This window comes from Typopeltis vanoorti, chromosome 14, assembly GCF_054136105.1.
Source record: "Typopeltis vanoorti isolate ZY-2024b chromosome 14, IOZ_Tvanoo_1.0, whole genome shotgun sequence".
Classification (NCBI taxonomy): Eukaryota; Metazoa; Arthropoda; class Arachnida; order Uropygi; family Thelyphonidae; genus Typopeltis; species Typopeltis vanoorti.
The window spans coordinates 103,911,545-103,936,310 of record NC_143562.1 but is presented as its reverse complement, the minus strand read 5'-3'; the positions used below and the strand labels follow the sequence as shown (position 1 = coordinate 103,936,310).

The window sequence follows — 24,766 nt, the reverse complement described above, 5'->3', positions numbered from 1 at the left end:
TGACAGTGTTACATGATTAAGTTTACATTATTATTAATCTCCTATCAGCAATTTTCCTCCAAATTAGTCTATTAATTTTGAGCACTCCAGTATTGTCATATCAAACATTTTGTGCTTCTAAGTCACTTTGACTGAATCAATCCACCTAGGCTTTATTCTTCCTCTGGGTCTCTTTCTTGTCATCTTTTCATCAGACACCTGTTTTAGTGGCCATACTACCTTAGATTAGCTCTGCTCATACACATTCTTTAGTGCTAACAATGTCAAGTTCCTTTCTAATATCTGTGTTTTAAAGGTTCTACCATTCATGCCATCTGTTCACTCTCTAATATTTCTTGTGTGGTCTCTAGTCTTTGGTCAAGTGAAATTGTAACCCAACTTTCAGATCCATAACTTAAAACTGGTTTGAACACTGTCTTGTACACTGCTAATTTGGTGTTTCAGCTAATTTCTCTGTTATTCCATATAAATTTGTTCAGCTGGCTACCCACCATACTTGCTTTGTTTATTCTGTTGTCTATTCCAAATTTAACCTGCCATCTTCACTAAAAACTATGTCTAAATAGCTGAAATATTTTACTTGTTCTATAGGCTCTCCATTCAGAATGCAGCTGAAATTTTCTATGCTCCTGCCTATTTTCATAGTTTTCGTCTTTTTATTGTTGATTTTCATGCCAAATTTGTTACAGCTGTTATTTAATTTAGTTAGAGAATCCTGGAGACTTGCACTAGATGTGTTTTGGAGTACATCATTTGCATAAAGCAACGAGCTTTATTTGAAATATTTGAAAGTTTGACATCTCCAATTCTAATATCAGGTCTAATGCCACTTTCTTTCATAATGTGATTCATATAGATGATGAATGAGAGTAGAGATGATGTGCATTCTTGTCTTACTCCTGATTTTACATCAAAACATCATCCTGTATTTCCTTCAGTTCTGACTGCTGATTTACAATTAAATATAGACTATGTATTGCTCTGTATAATGTTCGATTTATTTCATACAATTGTAGTGTTTTGAAAAGCTTTTTTTTGGGCACCTTGTATGCTTTTTCCAGATCTACAAAAGCTAAGTACAAATCCTTATTGTATTCCCATTATTTGTCAATTATTGGTAGTAAAGTGAAAATCTGATCTTGACACCCTGTATTTGGCCTATACCCAGCTTGTTCTTATCCAAGTTTCTCTTCTACAATCTTTCTCAACTTGTTTTTAAGTATGCTTGCATAAATCTTACCTGGAACATTTAGTAGAGAAATTCCTCTGTAATTCTGACATTCAGCTTTAAAACTTTTTTTTACCTCCATACTTAAGAATTTCAACCAGAAATTCTTCTGGTTGAATAATATTCAACCAGAAGAATTTGCTCTTGGTTGAAACAATTTCCTCTTGAAAATTTTCTAGTATGGTTCTGTCACTGCTTGGTTTGGTTAACAGTCTTTCAGGGTAGTAACTCCAGACATCTAGAATATTATCATCAGTTTTCATGTCGCCTGTTATCTTTTATTCCTTTTACAGTACTCTTTCCTCCATTGCAGAGCATTTTTAATAGCCTCCAGAACATTTTGCCACCTTTCTAATATTTATTTTCTATATTCTTACCAAAGTCCTTCCATGACTTTTGTTTAGCTACTTTTCTACATAACTTAGCTCTCTTATATTTTTTTCCTATATTCTTTTAAGGCATCTGCCAACTTATTTGCTATGAATTTTTTGTGTGCTTTCAGGACTTGTTCTTTAACTTCTTATGTCCACCATGGAATTCTTAATTTTCAATCCTTGCAGACAACTTTACCACATACCTCCCTAGCTGAATCAATGTCTTCAGATTTTGCCACTGAGAGTGTATGGTTTGATTCTTGTTTTCAATCTGTTTCAATTTTTTTTCAATAATGTTTGTAGAGTGAAGTCTATAGTTTTTTTGTAAAAGCTGCTGAACTTTAATTCTTTTTGAAACTTCCTTACACACTTTTCTTTTCAATGTGATGTTCATTTTTCATATTCATATTATCCTGCTTAGCACTAAATAACGGTTACTTCCAGTTTCAAATCCTGTGTATGTTCTTGTGTCACTATGAGCAATAATGTAGTCAATGAGGTTCGGTTGACTTTGTAATACTTATCATTGTGATTAGCTTTGCTCCTTTCTACTCCCAAAATGTTCCTGAATGTGTGCCGGGATTCATTTCTTACTCTGCTGTTCAGATCTCTATCCAGGACCACTTTTTCCATTCTCATTGTTCTAATGACTCAAAAAAATTTCTCTGCTTCTTCCTTAGTTTGGTACCATAGATACAAATAGGTTTTATGATCCATTTCCCCATTTTGAAGTTAGCTCACATAACTCTACTTGAAACTGCCTTTGAAACAAGAAGTTTATCTTCATGTTTGGTGTTGAATGCTATTGCTACAATATAATATCCAATACTTATTTATTTAGCAAGATCTCACCTGTTTATGCATTATTTCTTAAACAAAATATTGCTTTCAGTGCATTTTCTAAAGCTGTCATTAGTAAAGCCCTTCAGTGTTTTTTGAAACCATTTTCTAATCTCTACTTTTATTGGTTTATCATTTGCAAAATGGCATGAGATGAGATGCATCTTCAATTTTTAGGAGGCAAATGTGATTATCTTTGGTGCCTGGTTAAATGAAAGAAAGGATTTGTGGAATATCTTTCCTATGCCTTAAACTTGGCTCTCTTATGCTTCTGATTATTTCTTAAATTGAAGACACCTCTGGAGAATATCAATTTTGAAAATGACGAATACGTGAAAGCAGAGGTGAGAAAATGATTCCATAAACATTCTGGAGGGTGTCGCTGTGATGGTTTGTACATTTTCTCCACAGCCCTTGTTGGGCTGTGGAGAAAATGTACTGAAAGGGAGAGAGATTATATTGAGAAACAGTGGATAAAAGTGAAGCAGAGATATCCAACCATCTTTTGTGTTTTATTGTGCTGACAGCTTTTTCTGTGAGGAGCTATCATAAGGGAGGGCATTACTTTTGGAATGTGTCTGTGTGTTTTACTGACAGAACTGATTTGCAAAAGAAAGATATTTACACAAGATTAATAATGACAGGAATTCATACTTTGGAAGTAATCAGAAATGAAAAATAACACAATTATTATTATTATTATCAAGGCCTCCGTGGAGTCAAAAGACTCATTGTGGGAGGTCGTTTTTAGGAAATAATACAAAGTCTATCATATGACTCCTTGAACCCATTAACCGTCCCCACTCCAACCACTCTCTCAGGCAATTCATTCCAAGGTTCAACCACCCTCCACGCAAAGAAACCACTCCTCACCCTCTTGCGCACAGCCTCGTTTTGTAACTTCCGGGGATGGCCTCTTGTCATCGCTCCTTCCTGCCGTTCCACCAAGTGAAAGAACTCTCCAATGTCTACCCTGTAACTTCCTCTCAACAGTTTTAAAGTCTCGATCATGTTAAATGATCGATCCTCATAACTCATATTGTACAGTTCTGAAACCATCTTTGTTATCCACCTCTGTACCCTTTCCACAGTCAGTTTATTCCCTTCAAATCCTGGGAACCAAATCTGAGAACAATAGTCTAAGTGTGGTCTGATCAGGGCCTTATACAACGGAATGATAATGCTTTTATCTCTGCAGGTCAGCGTCCTTCTCAGTATTGCAGCAATCCTCTGAGTTACCTGCACCACCTTTGCAATATACTCCCTGAATTTCAGTTTTCTATCAATCACCCCCAGATCTCTTGTCTCCCCTACCTCCTCCAGTACAGCTCCTTCCATTGATGGATCCCAAACCTCAAGACTTGACATTTTGCTGCATTGAACCGATAATCCCATTTATTTGCCCATCTGTCTAGTTTATTCAAATCATCGTGTAGGGTTGCCACATCTGCAACCACAAACAATCCACAAACCACTGAATGTACCCTTGCAATCCATTGACAATATCATTGATATAAAGATTGAACAATACAGGTCCCAGTACTTAGCCCTGTGGCTAAGTACTGGGACCTGAAGCCCACTTGTAACCTTCTGCTTCCTTGATATTGCCCCATCATACACAACTCTCTGATACCTATCAGTCAGCCAATCCTGAATCCATTTGACTAACCCAACACTTAAACCCATGTGCTGCAACTTAAATATCAGCTTATCGTGTGGCACCCTGTCAAATGCCTTTGCAAAATCAAAAAAAAATGGCAGTATATGCCTTTCCTTCATCAACTGCTCTTGTCACTTTATTATAAAAGACAATCATATTACTAAAGCAAGAGCGCCCCTTATCAAATCCATGTTGATTCTCACAGATAACTTTACCCTCATCTACCAAATGCTGTTTATAGTCCCTCACTGATTTCTCCAAGACCTTAACAACTACTGATGACACACAAACAGGCCTATAATTAGACACTTCCAATCTGATACTGTTAAAAGTTAGGAGTCTGTAGTACATGCCTCCAAATGACAAAGATATTGTCTGTATACCTTGAGTATACTTTGGACTTGAATTTAGTGCCAATGTCTTTAAATGATTCCACATATAAGTTAGCAGTGGACTGCAATAAGTTTATTCAGTTTATTTAAAAAGCTGATTATTCCACCTAAAATACCTTGATTTTAGGTACAGGTTAAAGAAATTGCAAATATTGAGGGGGGGGAGTTCTAGTATATATCATTCACTGCAACATTAGTGAAAAGAGACAATGCATAAAAGCTCACTAAGTGATCGTTCTCCTCTTCTCCTCCAAGTGAGAGTTCTGCATACCAGTTTTTAAGTGTGTAGAGTTATAGATAAGACAATTTATAGTATCCATAATGAAATACAATAGGATTCCAGGTTTGCAGACTTAGTAGCCCATATAGGCTTGATAGAAAATTGATAGGTAGAAAATTAGAAATTTTTAATATGGATGAAGTTTCCATTAGCCAGCTTGTGATATTAACCAACAGACTTAAGGTTTTATTTTTCATTGAAATAGTGGGATCTTGTATATTCACTATTTGAATATATCTTGACATATTGAGTAATAATTCTTTTAATTTATTATAGTCATCTGTATTAAGGCTCACCTTGGCATTTCCTTTGTTTACCTTAACTATACTCTGTTTTTGTTTAATTTTAGATTGCTTTTCTCCCTTAGACATACTACTTTTTTGAAGAGCAGTATTCAAATTCAAAGTTTGCCACATTGTGAGTGCACTGGATTTTCTCCTGGAGCAATTGCAAAATTAAAGCCTTAGCTTAAAATTTCGGTTTCATTGTCCAAAAGTATATAATCTCATGAGTTGTGGATTACCTTATCTGCCAGAAGTTACTTAAGATTCTCAAGGACATTTCTTTCTCCATCTTTGCTGAGTTTATCTTTAATGTGCCTTTAATAATGCTAGCATAAATGAAATGTCAGCATGTGAATAAATTATTTATTTTCTCTCCGGTTCCACATAGTTTTTATTCCAGAAACATCAACATGAATCAATGCTTACAATAACATACATCAGATTACACTTGAGAAATAAATAAATTGCATATTTTAAGCTAGACAGGATTAAGACATAAGTCTGTTAGGTAATAAGAATAAATTTTCAGTCCTACAAGAACATGTGCAACTTGTATGACATACATTTTTCATTATTGTTCAGCATGTTTCATTATTATTCAGCATGATATATTCTTTTTCAATAGTTTTTCATCTGTGCCACTCAGAAATGGTCATGATCTTAGTTAAAAGGAATCTTAGAATAAATAGTACTGGCAACCACTAATAGATTGAAGCATAAAGTTATTAGGGTGCAGCCACTTATCTATTTATCTATCTATCTCTATATATACTGCATCAAAAAGAAGATAGCACACATATTTAGAACAGTACAATCAAAATAGTGTTATTAATACTTATATTCCAGATCCTCCACCTCAGCTATCCTTGTAACTGAATCATAAATGTAAATTCTTTATTTAACAAGTATAATCTAATGTACAATATTATGACCTAGATTCTCTGAAGAAACTGGTTGTAAAATAAGAGAAACTGGTTTATCAAACGGGTGTTTTTTTTATGTAGAAGATACTGTACTTGGAGTAATGAGTGGTATTAATGGTTACAAGAAGATAAGAGTTAAATTATTATGTCACTAGGTAATTTCTGTTTAGTGTACTCTACACAGTTGAGCAGTTATTTTTGAAATTAAAAATTATAATTCGTTTTCAAGGAAATTATCTTTGCAACCCTCTCTCTCTCTCTCTCTCTTCCTCACTCAGTATATGATATTTGCAATTCAATCATAAAATACAATTTTATTTTAAAATTCAATTATTTTTAATTATCAGGTAAAAGAAAGCCATGTTATTCATTTTTTATAGCTTAAGCTTCAGATACAACCCACAAACAGGAGTGTTAAAAAGTTGTTTTATAGTTATATCGATGTTTCTATATGATTTATGCTTAATTAGTTGTTTACTTAAATCTATCCTTTCTTACCTAAAACCTTATACAATCAAAATCCTACCGGCTGCTCTATTGTTAATTTACCTTTCGTTATTTATTCTTTCTTCTCTTACTTTAATCTTATTCTTATATCTAGGATTATTTCCTCTTCGGATAGTGGTGAATTTATATTTTGCTGCGCCAGCCAGTATCCTATAGTAGAAAACATCCTTACTCAGGGAGACAATACTAGATTCTTAGCTTTCTTACACAATATCTTATTTAAACTGCCGTATAGATTCAGATTATTGCAGTCGTGACCTAAATCTATTATTATATTCACTCTCTAAATCCTTCCTGCCAAAATAGGTTCTATTTTTATAAGTGGTAAGTTGGAATCGTAATCAGGCATGACTCAGGTTCAGGTAAATATGACGTTTATTAGAATATCTAAAACGCAGTACAAAATTCATACACTCAATTATGCTTAATACTAAATAAAACTCGAATTAAGAGGTTAACACTTTCTAAATTAATTAAATCTTATAAAGCATGCTAAACACAGTAACTGCATATTGGGATAGATAGCAAATGATATGAAGTTAAGCTAAATACCTTTCAGTAGTATTACTCGCAAGAGAAAACTAACAAACTTTCTAATGTTACTGCGATATTAAATTCTACTGTTCTTATCGCATCAAGTTAATCCTATCACATACAAAATTACAAAAGATCTCTTCCAAACAATTCTTCTTACTCTCAAAGGAGGTTAACTTTCTAAATAGAGACTGTCCACAGAGTTCTTTAGAATACAGTTCTTAATTTCATATTCGTAAACAATCTTCTCTCTTCTAATGAACTTTCACACAAAATTAGAGTAATTGCACCTTACCAAGCTTTTTCCGTGTCATTCTGCACCACATGTATGTCTGGATGCTTCTCATCTATTGGCTGTCCATACGCCAACGTAGGGGTTACCCTATCTTCATTCCTTCTGCTGAAAATGGACTCAAATCTTTGCTTTTCAGGAATGACTCAATGGGACTTTTCAGCGACGGCTTGATTCTGCTAGGACTGGAATTTTTTCCTTCAGCTTTGCATAGAATCCTACTTCATTTTAAGAACGCTCGCAGTCAAACATCTTATCACAGACTTCATCCCCCCTTACGTGAAACTGCCTGCTAACTTCCGAACCACTAAGACAGGAAAACGTTACGACCAGAGAGTGGCAGTCTTCCGATACGGGCTCAACCCCTTATGTTCTTCTCTAGAGCGCCCTCTTTTTCTCAGTCCCCTTTTTGCACACGGCCCTTCTCTTTTCACCCCTTTAGGTTCATCCTTCACTTTTACGATGCTGTTATGCTTGGATTCACAGAATACATGGCAATGTAACTTTCAAGTAAGCTATAGCCGCTAGCGTTAAGCTGTACATGTGTAGCTTTATGCCTTCCAGGAATTATTACTTAGCAACTTTTTAGATGACTCACAGTAAATTTTACATAGCTTAAAAATGAAATCTTAATATAATCACATCAACTTAAATATAAAGTACTCGAAATAAAGAATACAAATTTTACATAAAGTGAAGAAGTTTCACTTTTAATTACAACTGATGTGCAGGTATTTCTCTCTGCCAGCAAGTTTTATATGTTAGGTTCTAAATGAATGATTTTAAATTAGGTTCTAAATGAATGAATTTCTTTCCAAGATTCCTTCATTTAGGATCTAACAGGAGGATCTTGTTGCATTTTTTTTTGTCTCTCTCTCTCACACAGATCTCCTCATTGTCTGAGGACTTGTGACCTTCCTGATGATGCTTCGCCATTTCTTTCTCCCCTGTGCTTCTCTTATTGCTTGTTCTAGTTTAAGTCCGGTGATTCTTGATATTTGGTCAAATCCACCTGTAAGGGGGGGGATCCTCTTTTTCTTTTCCCACACGGTTTACTTAGATGATTATTTTTTCCAGGCAGTTGCCTTCCCTTCTACATATGTGTCCAAAATATTGCACTATTCTCTTATCAATTATGTTTATCAGTCTTGTGCAGATATTCAGTTCTTTTAGAATACTTTTGTTTGTTCGTTTTTCTCTCCAAGACACTCTTAGCAATCTTCTCCAGCACCAGAGCTCGAACACCTCAATTCTTCTTCTGTCATCTTTTGTCACTGTCCAAGACGGATAGAGAAAGATTTCTTAATTTAGGTCTTTTTGGAGATGTGCCTGTCTTTCCAGATCTTAGTTAAATCAATCATCGCTTTCTTAGCTAGTGCTATTCTTCTTCTTATCTCTTTTTTTACATCCATTTTTTTTGCTATTATCACTCCAAGGTAATTGAAGTTGCCAACGATTTCAATTCCTTCTATATCTATCTCTTTTGCAGTGTTTAAAATCATTATTTTGGTTTTGTCTTGATTTATTCGTAAACCATAGCTTAAGCTTTCCCATTCTAATTGATTTAGGATGGATTTTAATTCCTGTTCATTTGTTGCTATTATCACTGTGTCATCTGCATATCGTAGGTTAGTGATTGTTCGGCCACCTAATTTAATCCCTCCATTCCACTTTTCTAGAGATCTTTTCATTATAGTTTCGCTGTAAAGGTTGAACAGTAATGGTGAGCATATGCATACTTGTTTTGATCCTTTTTCAAATTTTTTTCAAATGCTTGATTTCGTTGATATTAGTTCTTTATGACGGTTACTAGATGGTTTGGTACTCCTGATTCTTGCATGATATCCCATAAAATATCCCACCTCATACATTCAAAAGCCTTGGAGTAATCTATAAAGCATAGATTAGTGATACCAAATTGGATGAAATAGTGATACCAAATTGCACTTCTTATCCATTGACATGGATAAGAAGTGCAATTTGGTATCACTATTTCATCCACCATGATAGATAGATTAATAATGTGTAGTAAAATCTTGCTGGTATGTTGAGATAAGGGCAATGGTGCGGTAATTTTCACATTTTTTTGTAGAGAGATTATTTTCCTGAAAACTTCATTCCTGTTATAAAATATATGAATGATTAAAATTTAGATATATAGATATAGTGAAATATGAGGTATAGACTCATATCCAAAAAATATGTTATTTGAGATTTATGATACTTAAAATATATCCAATTTCTCCAAGAAAAATGGATGCACAAACACATATGGCTTGGTTTTGCTCCCTCTCTGCAATTTCTTCCAGTCAGTTGGTTAGCAATATGTAAATAATAAATCCTGCCTCATTCATTTTGGATTCCATCATTCTTTTCCAAGTTAATAAGCGACTCTTTCAACATCAAGGGTTCCGAAAGGCTTTCCCCTTAGTGTGTCATATATACATTATCCACATCAGACCAGCCTAGATAACCATCTTCTTGGGGTCTTGCAAATAACATATGTTGCCAGGAGCATTTGTTCATACAGATTTGCACTTTCCATAATCAAATAGTTTTTTTTTATGGGGAGGGGTGATTAGTCCTTCACCCAACCCCCTGAAGGGGACCCAGCTATACCCCCCAGGGACTTGGTCTCCATTTATCACTTCTTATGACTTGCAGGAATGCAGCTGGGGTATTTTTCTACCCATCCCAACACTTGGTAAGTGACTTTACATGCCATCAATTTTAGTTCACAAGATACTGCACAAACTGAAATAAATTTAATAAAAATAATTCAATAAAATTATAGAAATTCTGTTGTATTATTAATTATAATAATAGGATTGAACCTCATGGATTATCTGATTCTTGCAGTATACTGAAACAGATCTAGCTACAAAAAAGTGCTTGAAAATGGATTTTTATGTGATAATGTCGATTCAACTTTATATTTAAAAAAACAAGTGAAATTTTATTTATATTTATGATTGCACAACCATCCTGACCACATATATATGTGTGTGTGGATTTATTTCCTTAGATGTTGATCCCTGATAACTATACCCAGCTTATAACAAGTTCTCCTGGTAATACTTCCATTGCTTTGCCTGTGGATGATGTAGCAGGAAGTCTGATGCAACTTTTAGGAACCATTTTGACATGCTTGCTAGCTCAGCAACCAGGATTCACTGGAGTTAAGCACATGGTAATTGAGCAGTCAAGTCCTGCTGGCCAGAAAGAGGAATTTCAGCAGAGAATTCATGATGTTATTAGGTACAAAATTAGTATACATATAGCTAAAAGTAATAATAGTAATAATATAATACTTTTATATTACTAAATATAATTTTACTATTACTACTATTATTACTTTTACTAAAAGTAATAATAGTAGTAATAATAATAATACTTTTATTATTACTTTGGTAATAATAATAAAGTAATAATACCAAAATTTCATATACTTTTTCTATATAAGGCATGTGGTTACTATGTTCATAGTGTTTTTAATCAAGTTGGTCAAATTTTAGTAGTGCACAGAGCAAGTGATATTCCACCAATGGCACTACAGATATGTGTTGTCATCAAGCATCAAAATAGCATATACACAGGGTGGCCGAAAATGCAGTGTTATTTTGGGCTTTCTGAATTCAAGTGTTTGGATTACTATACAAAAGGAAATTTGGGACAAGAATGCAGACACAATCTACATCTGTGCAATATAGCATAATGCTATGGATTAAACAGTTGCTTCAAACGAGGAAGGAAGATAGCAGGAACTAGGTAGCAGATGTATATTGACTGGGAGTAATACAGGATACTTTTTAATTTGTCAGATCATGCACAAGAGACTGAACTTGATAAACAAGATTCAGCTGAGGCAGGGAGGGGAGAAATTACAAGAAAATTGCAAAATTATCAGAATATGTTCACAATGGAATTGTTATCAGATAACAATTCCATTATCTTTCTTTCTCTGATAAACATATAGCTAAAAGTAAAAAATTAAAAGTAACGATAGTAATAATACCAAAATTTCATATACTTTTTCTATATAAGGCATGTGGTTACCGGCCTGGTTGGCCAAGTTGTTAGTGTATCCGCTCTCCAGCCAAAGGCTGCAGGTTCGAATCCCACCGTGGGCATGGATGTTTGTTATTGTATGTGAAAATACTAGTGGTGGTGGTCGGCGGTAGATGGTGTTGGTGTAGATGATGAAGGTTGTTGCAGTTGGTAGAGTGGTCGAGACAGAGAATTGTAGAGTAGGTGCCCTTCTGTGATGAGTCTTTGGTCTCCCTGGAGGTATTATGTAATAATAATAATAATAAACAGACTGACAGCTGTAAAATATAGAGAAGTGAAAACATACACATTATAATGGAACAAAGATATGATGGCACATCCTAAGTAAACATGTTGTATCCTGAATTTGGATTCAATGGTTGGTTCATCTTTCCTTACAGAAGCCACAGTAATGGGATATGGCCTGAACATGCTGCAAAATTATGCAGTCATTTTGATGCCACAAGGATAACCCTTCCAGTGAACATACACTTGAGTAGTTTCAAGATTAGAGAAATAGAGAATCACATAGCCTTCTAGGATGCCAAAATTTGAGCTCTATAGATTTCTTTTTGTTGAATATATAAAAATAAAAACTACCACATGTACCAAATAGTAGATACGAGAGTAGTCATATATACCAAGTGGCTTTAGTATATCGGCCTAGCAGACTAATATCAAAACAGAGAATTTCTTGACAGATGTTGTGTAACATGCTCAATGTAATATGATCACCTGCAGCAATTATTTGCTGATGCAGCCCAGGTTGCACAGATATATTACAAAAACCTGTCAAGAAATTTATTGCTGTTTTCATATATTACTCTGGCCACCAGGAATTCTTCTTCTTTTCAGCCATTTTCTGTCCACTGGACAAAGGCCTCTTCCAGTATATATATGTATATATTGTTATTCTGTTTTTGTTAACTTATGGAATATAGTTCTTTTTGTTAGTAGTAATTCTTCTAGATGTAATGTAATAGAACATTATGTTGCCAAAAATATTGGAACACCCTTTGCAGCACATATGATGCAAATATCATGCTAACAGAGGTTGTGCAAATGATATAGATGGTATTTAGGAAAAAATAAATAAATAAATATATATATATAAAAAAAAGGGAAATATCAGCTTCTTGTTGTTTGAACTAAAATGGTACACAGAGAGCAGGGCTTAACATATTTGATAACAAGAGCTCATGAGTTCACTAACAGTAGAATTTCATTATATTCATTGGATGGGGAAACCTGAATCTGTTGACAGCCTGCTGGTGGCTACAGTAGTGCTGCATCATTATGAAGACTACAACCATATTGAGTAATAAGTTTAATTTAATAAAAAATAAATAAAAATCAGATAATACCTTTTATTCCCGTATATAAATAAAAATCAGATAATACCTTTTATTCCTGTATAGGGATTACACGAGACTGTTTTAGCCCTATTTAGCTTTTGGAGACTGAGTTTGCACAGGCTTCTTTAAACTTGCCTTTGGTAATATGAGGTTTTCAAACAATATAAGAACTGGTACCCTTCTAATCAATTTTGTGTTAAGCAATCCAGGGCATGGTTAGATAAACCTGATTTGCCATAATTACTAAATTTGATATGTCACTTGTGTTGCTTTTTCCAAATTGGAAGTGTGCATCATTTGATTTATTATACCTAGTGGTAGGATTAAGAACCCTGAAGAGATTAAGCATGTTATTAAATATTTGTTGTATTTGTGTATTATTCTGTTTACTCTTTCTGATATTCTTTAATATACGGAATAGCTATCATTTTATTGTAATCTGTATTTTTTTGATATAATCTTGTGAATAATTTTATTGATAGTACTTAGTTATAGGCATTGTTTATAGCAGTATTGCTGATTTGTAATTCATGCTTTAAGAGAATTCCCATATACAAGTAAATTGTTATTGCTCTGGTATGCAGATTTGATGACTCCTAGTTTTTTTGTTGGTTGATTGGTAAGAGTCTATATGTATTTCTTGGATGGTATGTGTAGAATTAAGTAGACTGTAAAGAACAGGCTGCCTAAGGAATACGTGATGAGTGTATCCAGAAATGAAATGCGTGTTCTGGTTTTCAATTTCAGTGGTAATTGTATGCATTTGTGTGGTATTTGATTATGGATTTAAGGGAAAATTATTTTGCCACACAAAATAACCATAATATAGCATGTGGGCAGAGAGAGAGAGAGAGATTGCAATATTTGGTCTGTAAAAGAAGAATTACCGTATTTGCCGGCGTATAAGATGCACTTTTTTCTTTGAAAATAGGTCTGAAAAACAGGGTGCATCCTATACGCCAATACTCAGTTTTTTATTACTTTCATTTCTTGAAATTTTTTCTGTTCCGAGTTGATCGATATTTTTCTTGCTTCCTTGCAGTGTGTGTGAGAGCATTCCAGTTCCAGACTGGATGGATGGAGGAGGAATGAAGTTATTAAAAAAAAAACAAAACAACAGCTAATGCCTTTTTGTTCCTGTATAGGGAGTAGGCAAGGCCGTTTAGCCCTATCTAACTTTTCGAGACTGAGTAGGCAGCCAATCAGAGATAGCTGGCCCAAGGCTATCGCAAATTAAGTGGCATGCAGTGAAGAGAGACAGCTCAACAAGTGCCGCCATCTCGTGGTCCCTAACACAATATATTTAATGTCTGAAATAGTGTGTGTTCTATGGTCGATTTTCTTGAGATTCCGGGAGAAAAAACCCACTTGCCCATGCCAGAGATCGACTAACTCGGGAACCAGTCGAAAAAAGGCTTCGAAAAATTTCCTCTAGTCGCCGACTAGGTTCAAAACAAAGTCTTCCATCGTGTGGTTAAGCGCCATGGTGTGCAAACGCACCATCCACTGAGCTACACAGGCTCTTGGAATGAAGTTATGCATAGATAAAATTTGGTCTATTCGTCCTGATGGACTGTTGAAGAAGTCTGCCCTGCTATTATGGGATCAATTTCTTTCTCACAGAACTGCAGTTATTAAAAATAAACTCAAGGAATTGAAAACTTAGCTGTAATTCCAGGAAGTCTAACTAGTCAGCTTCAACCTTTAGATGTCTGCATTAATAAACCATTTAAGGGATTTATGAAGGAGAAGTGGAACAGTTGGATGCAATCTTCGGATTTTGAGGTTATGCCATCAGGAAGAAGGAAGAGGCCTAGCATTTCGCAAGTTTGTGAGTTGGTCAAAGCTTCATGGGATGCTGTGAAAACTGAGACAGTGGTTAAATCATTTAAGAAGTGTGGCCTTAGTAATGCACAATTTGTTGTATGAGTACTCAGATTCTAATTTCAAAGAGGTTTCAAGTGTCTCTTCATTTAGCTCTGGGGATGAATTTCTGGATTTTGATGTAGAAGATTAAAAGGTGGGTACTTTTCCTAGTTAGATTAGGTATTTGTTGAAAGTAGACCTACTTATTATTTTATATTTGAAGTACTGTAAATTCAATATAATATTCAGTGATAAATTTATTTTCATAAAAATTGTGTACAAAAAAGGGTGTGCATCTTATACGCCGGCAAATATGGTATATCATTTATTGAGACATTTTTTAAAAGGGCAAATAAAGCACAACTGACAAATACATCATTTTTGTTAAAACAAAACTAGGAACACCATCATCATCAAATTCCTGATATGTACCCTCAAGGGATGTACAGGATATGGTAGTGCTACATGAAAAACTTATATCATTACTAACTTCCTATCAACAATTTTCCTCCAAATCCATCAAAACCCCTCCAAAACCTGTCAAGACTCCGACATTACCAAATCTTATATTTGTATCTTCTAAGCCACTTTGAATGGGAAAGGAAAGGTTAGCAGAAAACACTTGTTTTGCTAACCTTTCCTTTCCCATTCTATTTAAGTGACCATACCACCTGAGATTATCTCTGCTAACAATGTCAAGTTCTTTCCTAATATCCTCGCTTTTAATGATATTGCCATTGATGGCATCTGTTCAGCTAATTTAGTGTTTTGACTAATTTCTCTCTTATTCCATATAAATTTATTCAGTTGACTTTCTACCATACCAGTTTTATTGATTCTGTTGTCTATTTCCATATTCAATTTACCATCTTCACTAAAAATCGTGCCTAAGTAGTTGAAATATTTTACTTGTTCAATAGATTCTCCATTCACAATGCAGTTGATATTTTCAATGTTTCTGCCTATTTTCATTGTCTTTGTCTTGTTATTGCTGACTTTTGTACCATATCTATTACATCATTATTCACTTTAGTCTGAGAATCTTGCAGACTTGTAGCAGATTTATTTAGAGTTATAACATCATCTGCATAAAGCAAAGAGCTAACTTTAACATCTGCAATTTTGATATTAGATTTAATACCACTGTCCTTTTGATGGTGTTTTCTATTTCAAGTATGGATATGTATTCCTGTTTGCATGCCTGTAGAATGTTTTTTACCACTATGCTGTCACTGATTGTTTCATTTAGTAATTTTTCAAAGTAATTACTCCATACATCAAGGATATCTTTTTCACCAGTTTTCATATCACCTTTATTATCTCTAATTCCTTTTACAGTACTCTTTTCTCCATTACGGAGCTTTTTCAACAACCTCCAGAATATCTGGCCACCTGCTTGATATTTGTTTCCAATGTTCTTACCAAAGTCTTCCCATAGCTTTTGTTTAGCTAGTTTTACACAGTGTTTAGCTTTCTTACATTTGTCTCTGTGTTCTCTAAGAGCACAAGCTGACTTATTTGTCAGGAATTTTCGATCTGTTTTCTTCTCTTCGTTCATTGCCTCATTAACTTCCTGTGTCCATGGAATTCAAATTTTTCTATCCTTGCAGACAACCTCACCACATGCCTCTCTGGTTAAATCAAACAATGTTTTCTTCAGGATTTCCTACTGAATCTCCAAGGTCTGGTTCCTGTTCTCAAACTCTTTAATTTTTTCTTGAATAATGTTTGTGTATTTTAGTCTACAGTTTGCATCTGAAAGCTGCTCAACTTTTATTCACTTTAAAACTTTCTTACATGTTATTCTTTTCAATATAAAATTCAATTTTATCCTGCTGAAGACTAAATGGTGATGTGATCACTTCCAATTTCAAATCCTCCGTACACTCTAGTGTCCTGTACCAGTGAGAAAACATCACTATTCACAATGAGACTTTTCTTATTCCTTACTTCTTCTCTCGATGTGAATTTGTGCACATTTTTTTGTTGGAACATTGTGTTAGTAATAATCAGTCCGTGTCCTGAGCAGAAATCCAACAGGTATGTTCCATTTTTATTAACGTTGCTTTTTTCTCCAAATTTTTCCAAAATCTTTTTGTATGTCTGACAATCATTTCCTACTCTGCTATTTAGATCTCCAACAAGGACCAACTTTTCCTTTTTCATCATGTCAGTTGCTTTCTCTATAGCCTCAAAAAATTCCTCCACTTCTACCTTAGTAGAACCTTCTGTATGACCTGACCATAAGCACAAATAAGTCTCATTGTCCAGTTCCCCATTCTGCTTGAGACTGCCTGCCATGCAAGAAGATTAGCCTCATATTTAGTGTTGAATACTATAGCTACTTCTTTTTTGCTTGATTGTCATTGCCTGAATATAACATTTTATATTTATTGCTGAGAAAGATCTCACCAGTTTTTGTCTTTTTTGTTTCAGTCACCCCTATTATGTCGATCTGGTATTGTCCAATTTCTTAGCTAGCTCCATTTCTTTGCCATTCAGGCTTCTTATGTTGAGTTGGGATGTGTTTAAGATTTTTTCCAGTAGCTGACTTTTTGCTGTTAGGCCTGGTTCCCCTGGTGAAAATAACGGGGACCTTGTTTAACCAGGCATTGCTTCAGCTGGTATGAAATTCTGTCATTTTGTACCATCATTTTATATTGTGGTTTAAGCCAATGAGAAAAAAATTTGGTATGCTAAATCCCAAATTGCCAGCCCAAATTCTAAGACTAATCAGTATCTTAGGAATGGTGGTAAAACTACTGAAAAAATTGGTCAAAAATAGAATTTAAGAATGAGTGGATAAAAATATACTATTGTGAAAAGCCAAACGGCTATTTTTTCTGGCGAGGTTGATAAGTAAAGGGAATAAAAATCCCTAATTGTTTATCAGCCAGTATGCGAAACTTTAAGATCGAAAACTACGATCTAAATGTTTCATACCGACGAACTGTCAGCGGATCCAAGCGTTAGTGACCACTTGGTAGTGCCACACCAAGGCAACTCGATGCAAAGGTGGAACAAGCTCCCTCACTATTCTTGATATTTTCTCATAATGTAAAAACACACAGCTCCTAGGAGATGTAGTACTGCTTTACATTATGAGGAGAGGTCACTACCCAGACCGGTTTCAACCCTTTTTGAGGTCTCATCAGTGAGTAGCTAGACCTAGATGATATCAAAGTTTAATTAAAAAGAACTTACATAACGAATGCCAGAAAGGTGTGCCACTATATTATATTATAACATATTATAACTAAGATGAAAAGCCAAACGGCTATTTTTTCTGGCAAGGTTGATAAGTAAAGGGGATAAAAATCCCTTATTGTTTTTTCATCAGCCAGTATGCGAAACAATCCCTTATCAGCCAGTATGCGAAACTTTAAGATCGAAAACTACGATCTAAATGTTTCATGCCGATGAACTGTCAGCGGATCCATTCGATCTTAAAGTTTCGCATACTGGCTGATAAACAGTAAGTGATTTTTATCCCCTTTACTTAAAAATATACTATATCGGGGAGGTGGGGGGGGGGACTTGTGAAGGGTTGGTCTTGCCTTAGTAATTTACTAAATTTTTATAATAGCTGAGTTGGATAAAGGAAATGCAATATGATGATTCTGCTGGAATTTGCAAAGGAATTTCAACAGAATACCATGTGGAAATTTGATATGCAAATTAAAACAAATGGGGATGGATGGAAACTGGTTATGTGGATAAGAGAGTGGTTGCTGGAGAGATATTTAAAAGTAGTATATGGAGTTGCAGAGTCAAGACAAAAACAGATGACTAGTGGTGTGTGCCACAAGATTCAGTACTGGAACCACTACTGCTTAATCTGTACATAAATTATATAGGAAATAACCTGAAACGGAACATTCAGTTGTTTGCTAATGATCCAAAATTCGATAGAATGATAGTTAAGGCAATGGAGAGCTTGCTGAATGACTTAAATAGGCTGTGAGTATGAGCAAAAGAAAATGGGTGTCAGTTTAATATGGAGAAATGTAAAGTTGTGCATTTTGGGATAAATAGATTACAAACTGTGTACCACATTGACGGAACTGTACTCCAGGAAATACATGAAGCTAGAGATTTGGAGGGGAGATAGACAGAAAGTTTAGAGGACATATTGCTAAGGTAGCCCATAATATTACTTGGATGTTGAAGAGCACATTAACAAGTACAGATAAGGAAGTTGTTATTCCTCTTTATGAGGCCTTGATACATTCACATCTGGATTAATGTGCTTGGGTCTGGTCTCCTGGGAATGAGAAAGCATTGAAGAAGATGAGCGACCAAGATAATGAGTGGTCTGTGGAATGTTTCCTATAAGAATTGATTGAGCGTGTGTGGATTGAAGAAGTTGGTTGATAGGAGGAAAAGAGGGAATATGATAGAAACAGTTAAGTTGCTTAAAGGGTTTTATAGGATTGATGCAGGGGATGTGTTTCAGCACTTGACTAGAGGGACCTATGAACAAGAAGTCATCCTGAAAGTTGAATAAAGGTGAAGTTAATAGGAGTGTGAGGACAGGTTTTTTGCTTGGAGAGTTGTGAATAGGCGGAATAGGGTGCCAGAGTCAGTTGTGAGTGCTTTGGCTAATGGGTTCAAGGAGAGATATGATAGATTATGTGGATAGTTTGGGTCTACTGTGATGAGTCTTTTGATTCCATGGATGTGGCCATACAATAATAATAATAACTGGAGAGAATGGATTTTAAATTCACAATTTTTGGGAAAGTTTTGAGTTTTTATGAACTGCTTGCATTTGCTCCCTGAGGATTACTTTCTTTTTATGGATTGCTCCATGGATTACTTTCTTCTTCTTTGTCTATGATCTCTTATGCTTTTAAGCGTCGAGATTTTGCCAAGGAGATTTCCTTGCCGTCCTGTCCAAGGTTTGTTGTTTTGCTTCTTTCCAGTTAATTCCCTTCTTTTCCAATTTTTCTTTAATTTCCTTTTGCCAACCTTTCCTGGGTCTGCCTATGTTTCTTTTTCCTATTTTCTGGCTTTCGTATTTATGAATTGATTCAGAGGTGCAACTTGAAGGCTGTCTCTTATGGTTTGATTTCTTATTCGGTCTAGTCTTGTTTTTTGTGCCACTTTCCTGAGATATTTAATTTCAATTGTTTGTAGTTTATTTGTGTTTCCTGTTGTTAAATACCAAGACTCACAACTGTATGTTAATGTTGGTAGAAACACTGAACGGTACACTGCCATTTTGGTATTTTGGGTGACTTCTTTCTTATCTAGGAGTGGGCCTTTCATTTCATAGAATAGCTTTGTTCCCCCTCTTATCCTGTTGTTAATTTCTGTGTCTAGTCTACCATATTCTTGTATATATATGATCCCAAGTATTTAAAGGAGTGGACTTGTTCCAGTTGGTGATTCTCTATTTTTATTATGTGTTTTTGTTGGTTTCTAGATGTGATCATTGATTTAGTTTTATTTATATTTATAGTCATATTCGTTTTCTTTGTTTCTTCATACCAAATATTGATATTGTACTGCAGATCTTCAGCTGTATTTGCTAGAATCACTACATCATCATCTGGAAAAGCCATGTGTGAAATCCTGGTTTCTTTCAGTTTCCTGTATCCTAAGTGGAACTTTTGTTTTTGTTTGGCATGCCTTTAAATTTCATCCATTACTACGTTGAAGAGAAGACGGCTGAGGATACAGCCTTGCCTCACTCCTACATTTGTTTCAACTTCTTTTGATCTATTATTACAGGTTCTTACATAATTTCGATTACTTTTGTAGAGGCTTTGTATGGCTGCTATTAAGTTATCTTGTATCTTGTTTTTCTTTAATGTTTGCCATATTAAGTGTCTGGGAACTCGGTCAAAGGCCTTTTCAAAATCTATAAAACATGAATGTAGTTCTTTTCCATATTCCAATGTTTTCTCTGATATTTGTCTAAGACTGAAGATAAGATCCTGCGTGCTTCTGTTATTTCGTAAGCCATATTGCATTTCATCCAGTGTATCCTCTATTTGATTCCTAAGCCTCGCTTCTAAAATACAGGCATATAAGTTTCCTGGAATGCTTAAAAGCAAAATTCCTCTATGGTTTTCACTTTTGCGATTGTCTCCTTTCTTAAATATAGGAATTATTATAGCTGCTTCCCAGTCTTTGGGAATAATTTTTCTTTTTCCATACAATATTGAATAGGTGTAAAAGAAATTTTATGGCTTTTATTCCTAAATTCTTTACCATTTCTGGTGTTATTTGGTCATGGCCTGCTGATTTGCCCAGTTTTATTTTATTTATTGCTGCTAACAGTTCATTTGCATGAATTTCATCACTCTGATCTTCTATTTTGCTTGTGTGTCTTGCTCTTAGGGTTCTATTTTTTCCATGTCCTGCATCTTCCAATAATTCTTGAAGGTACTGTTTCCATCTTTCCATAATGTCTTCGGAATTTGTGAGTAACTTTCCATCCTTATTTTTGATAAACTTTATGGGGCATTCTTTCTCTGACTTCATTCTTCTTAAAACATTATAGAAGAGTTTTTGGTTTCCTTTAAAATTTTGTTCTAAAGTATGTCCGAAGTTTTCCCAGCATTTCCTTTTCTCTTCTTTCACTAAGATTTTAACTTTATTTCTTTGGTTGTTGTATAGTTCTCTATCAACCTGCAGCTTTGATGTTATATATCTCTTCCATAATTGCTTTTTCTTTTTAATTTCTTCTTTTAGTTCTTCAGTCCACCAGGGTGTTTTTTATGTTTCTTCTGTTTATCATTAGTCAACTCTCCCCATTTATCAACCAAATTAGTCAACCCTCCCCATTTATCCGGTCTTAAGTCCAGATAAATGGGGAGGGTTGGCATCAGGAAGGGCATCCGGCCATAAAAAAAATCAAGGATGAAATGTTGGATAACAGAGAAAGGACCACAGCTAGGGCATCTCCCATAAGCGATGTGCAGTTCTGTCGCCCGAGGACTGTGAGAAGTAGGATAGGGCTACTGAACCAAGGACAGGTTCAGCTAAAGAAGCGAGTCCAACAGAAAGAGAGTGTGTGTAAAGTAAGAATCGTGTCACTGAATGTGGATACAATGAATGAGAAGAGTAGGGAGATAGTGGACATGATGAGAAGAAGGAAGCTGAAGATCTTGTGCATGCAGGAGACAAGGTGGAAGGGCAATAAAGCAAAGGAGCTGGTGGAGGGATATAAACTGTTTTATAGCGGTGTGAATGAGAAGGGAAGAAATGGAGTTGGAATCATCATCGATAAGGAGCTGAAGGGTGGAGTCTGCGAGGTGTGCCAGAAGAATGATCGGATTATGAGCATTAAGCGAAGGTTTTTTTTATGAGATGGGAGGAAGTGTGGCTACGCTCCACAAGTAGGTTGTGATGAGGAGGAGAAAGAGACATTCTGGAGAGAACTTGACCAAGTAGTAATGGGAATCCCTGATGGTGAGAGAGTGTTCATCGGAGCAGATCTGAATGGGCATGTAGGAAGGCGACGAAGCAGTGAAGAAAGGGTACATGGGGGTTGGAGTAGTGATGAAAGAAATGAAGAAGGTAAAAGAATCATAGAATATGCTGTGGCCTTCGATCTAGCTATAGCTAACACGTGGTTCAAGAAGAGAGTTGGGCATCTGATAACCTATAAAAGCGGGGATAGAATGAGTCAGATTGACTATATTATGTGCCGTAGGAAACATCTGAAGGAGGTGAAAAACTGTAAAGTGATTAATGGAGAAAGTGTAGCGGCACAGCACAGGTTGGTTGTGGTAGACTGTGATATAAAAGGGGAAAAGAAGAATGGATGGAAGTGGCAGATACAGAGGAGAATAAAGTGGTGGAAATTGGAAGAGGAAGGCCCAAAGAATAAGTTTAAAGAAAATGTATTGAAAGAGATGAAGTTACCAGAGGATATGGAAGAATGGTGGGATGTTAATAGTTGGAATATTAGAAAATTCGGAGAAGAGGTGCATGGTATAACATCAGGAAAGGGACCGCTTGAGGATAAGGAGGCATGGTGGTGGAATGAGGAGGTGCAGTTGGAGTTCAAGGAAAGAGGCAAAGAAAAAATGGGACATGACTGGAACTAGAGCAGACAAGGAGGCATATAGATTAGCGAAGAAAAATGCAAAGAGAGCTGTGGCAAGGAAAGCGAGGGCAGTTGATGAGGTTTATGAAGAACTGGAGAGAAAAATGGTGGTGAAGCTCAGTTGTTGAGAATAGCGAAAGCCAGAGATAAGGCCTCGAAAGACATAAATCAGTCAAGCAGATAAAGGATGCCTCAGGAGTAGTATTACAAGACGAGGACAAAATCAGAGGAAGATGGAAAGAATATTTCCGTAAACTACTAGATGAGGAGAATCCGAGAGAGAGGTGTGAGGATGGAGAGGCAAATGAGAGACCGGTGCAAGACATAAGTAGAGAGGAAGTGGATTGGGTACTAAGAAAAATGAAGAATGGAAAGGCTGTGGGGGCAGACCAGATACCTGGGGAAGTGTGGAAAAGTTTGGGCAGTGAGGGCGTGGATATGTTATGGATCTGATGAGGAAAATAGCCCAACAGGAAAAGATACCAGAGGAATGGAGGAAAAGTATTCTCGTCCCAATCTACAAAGGAAGAGGAGATGTTCAAGACTGTGGCAACTATAGAGGGATCAAACTGATGTCACACACATTGAAGATATGGGAAAGAGTAATTGAAGGAAGGATACGGCAGGAAACGAAAATTGGTGAGGAGCAGTTTGGATTTATGCCAGGAAGAGGGACAATGGATGCGATATTTGCACAAAGGCGATTGATGGAGAAATATAGAGCGATACAAGTGGATCTGCACATGATGTTTATAGACCTGGAAAAGGCATACGACAGAGTGGCCAGGCAGGAGGTATGGAGGTGTATGAGAAAGAAGGGGGTGTCGGAGAAGTACGTGAGGTTGGTGAAGGAGATGTATGAGGAAACAGAAGGTCCGGTCTAGTGTCGGCATGACAGAAGGGTTCCCTATTGTCGTAGGGCTACACCAAGGGTCAGCTCTGAGCCCCTACCTCTTTGACCTGATCATGGATGTACTAGTGGAGGATGTCAAGATGGAGGCACCATGGAGCATGCTGTTTGCCAATGACATTGTTCTATGCAAATCTTCCCGAGAGAAGCTTGAAAATACCCTGGAAGAGTGGAGAGAGGCATGAGAATTAACCAGGTGAAGACTGAATATATGTCAATGGGGAGTGACGAGGAAATGGTCATACGACTCCAGGGTGAAAGGCTAATTTCAGGGAAGAAATTCCAAGTATATTGGGTCAGTTGTCAAGAGGAATGGTGATTTGCATGAGGAAATACAGCACCGAATAACATGCGGTTGGATGAATTGGAGGAAGATGAGCGGGGTCCTGTACGACAAGAGAGTGAGTTGTAAGAGGAAAGGAAAGCTGTATAAGATAGTGGTGAGACTGGCGATGCTCCATGGTGCGGAGATGTGGCCTATAATCAAGGCACAGGAGAGGAAGATGGAGGTAGCAGAGATGCAGATGTTGAGATGGATGAGTGGTGTGACAAAGAAGGACAGGATAAGGAATGACTACGTCAGAGGGACGGTTAAGGTGGGACCAATTGGCAAAAAGATACAAGAAAGTAGGCTAAGGTGGTTTGGACATGTAGAGAGGAAGGGTGAGGAGTATGTTGGTAAACGAGTGGAGTATATGGAGTTGGAGGGAAGGAGGAAAAGAGGCAGGCCCAAGCTCAGGTGGAGGGATAAGGTGACAGAGGATCTTAGGGAGAAAGGATGGAGTCTGAAGGATGCCCTGGACCGGAGAACTTTGAAGAGGAAGGTTAAAGGTCGGTGCGTGACCCCATTTAACATGCGATAAGGCATAGTGAAAGAAGAAGATTATTTGATGATACACCACAAATTTCTTTGTTTGTTTCTAGAAGACGTGTTTTGAACCTGCACCATAGGTTTTCTACATCTTGGTCTTCATATATCTCTTTTCTACTTCTTTCATCTTCTCTTCTATTTTACTTTTATACTCAATGGCTGGTTCTTCTTTCTTTAGTTTGTAGTTCTTTATCTTAACATTTATTTCCTTGCTACTTTTTCTACATTCTTCAACTTTTATTTTATGGATTGTTTCCAATACTAATAAGTAGTGGTCACTGCCTATTTCAGGACCTCTGTAGACTCTTGCATTTTTTGTATACTTCCAGTACGATATGCTT

At 36.0% G+C, this 24,766-nt stretch overlaps 1 protein-coding gene across 2 annotated transcripts in view; it reads left to right on the top strand.

The window, feature by feature from the left end:
- The window catches only part of ssp3 (SCAPER domain-containing protein short spindle 3), a 460,137-nt gene that overhangs the window by 368,706 nt on the left and 66,665 nt on the right, over nucleotides 1-24,766 (top strand). For both annotated transcript variants that reach the window (XM_090403385.1, XM_090403386.1), the window contains one exon: nucleotides 10,340-10,572. In XM_090403385.1, coding sequence (XP_090259511.1) covers nucleotides 10,340-10,572 — 233 coding nt within the window. The remainder of the gene's footprint in view (nucleotides 1-10,339; nucleotides 10,573-24,766) is intronic.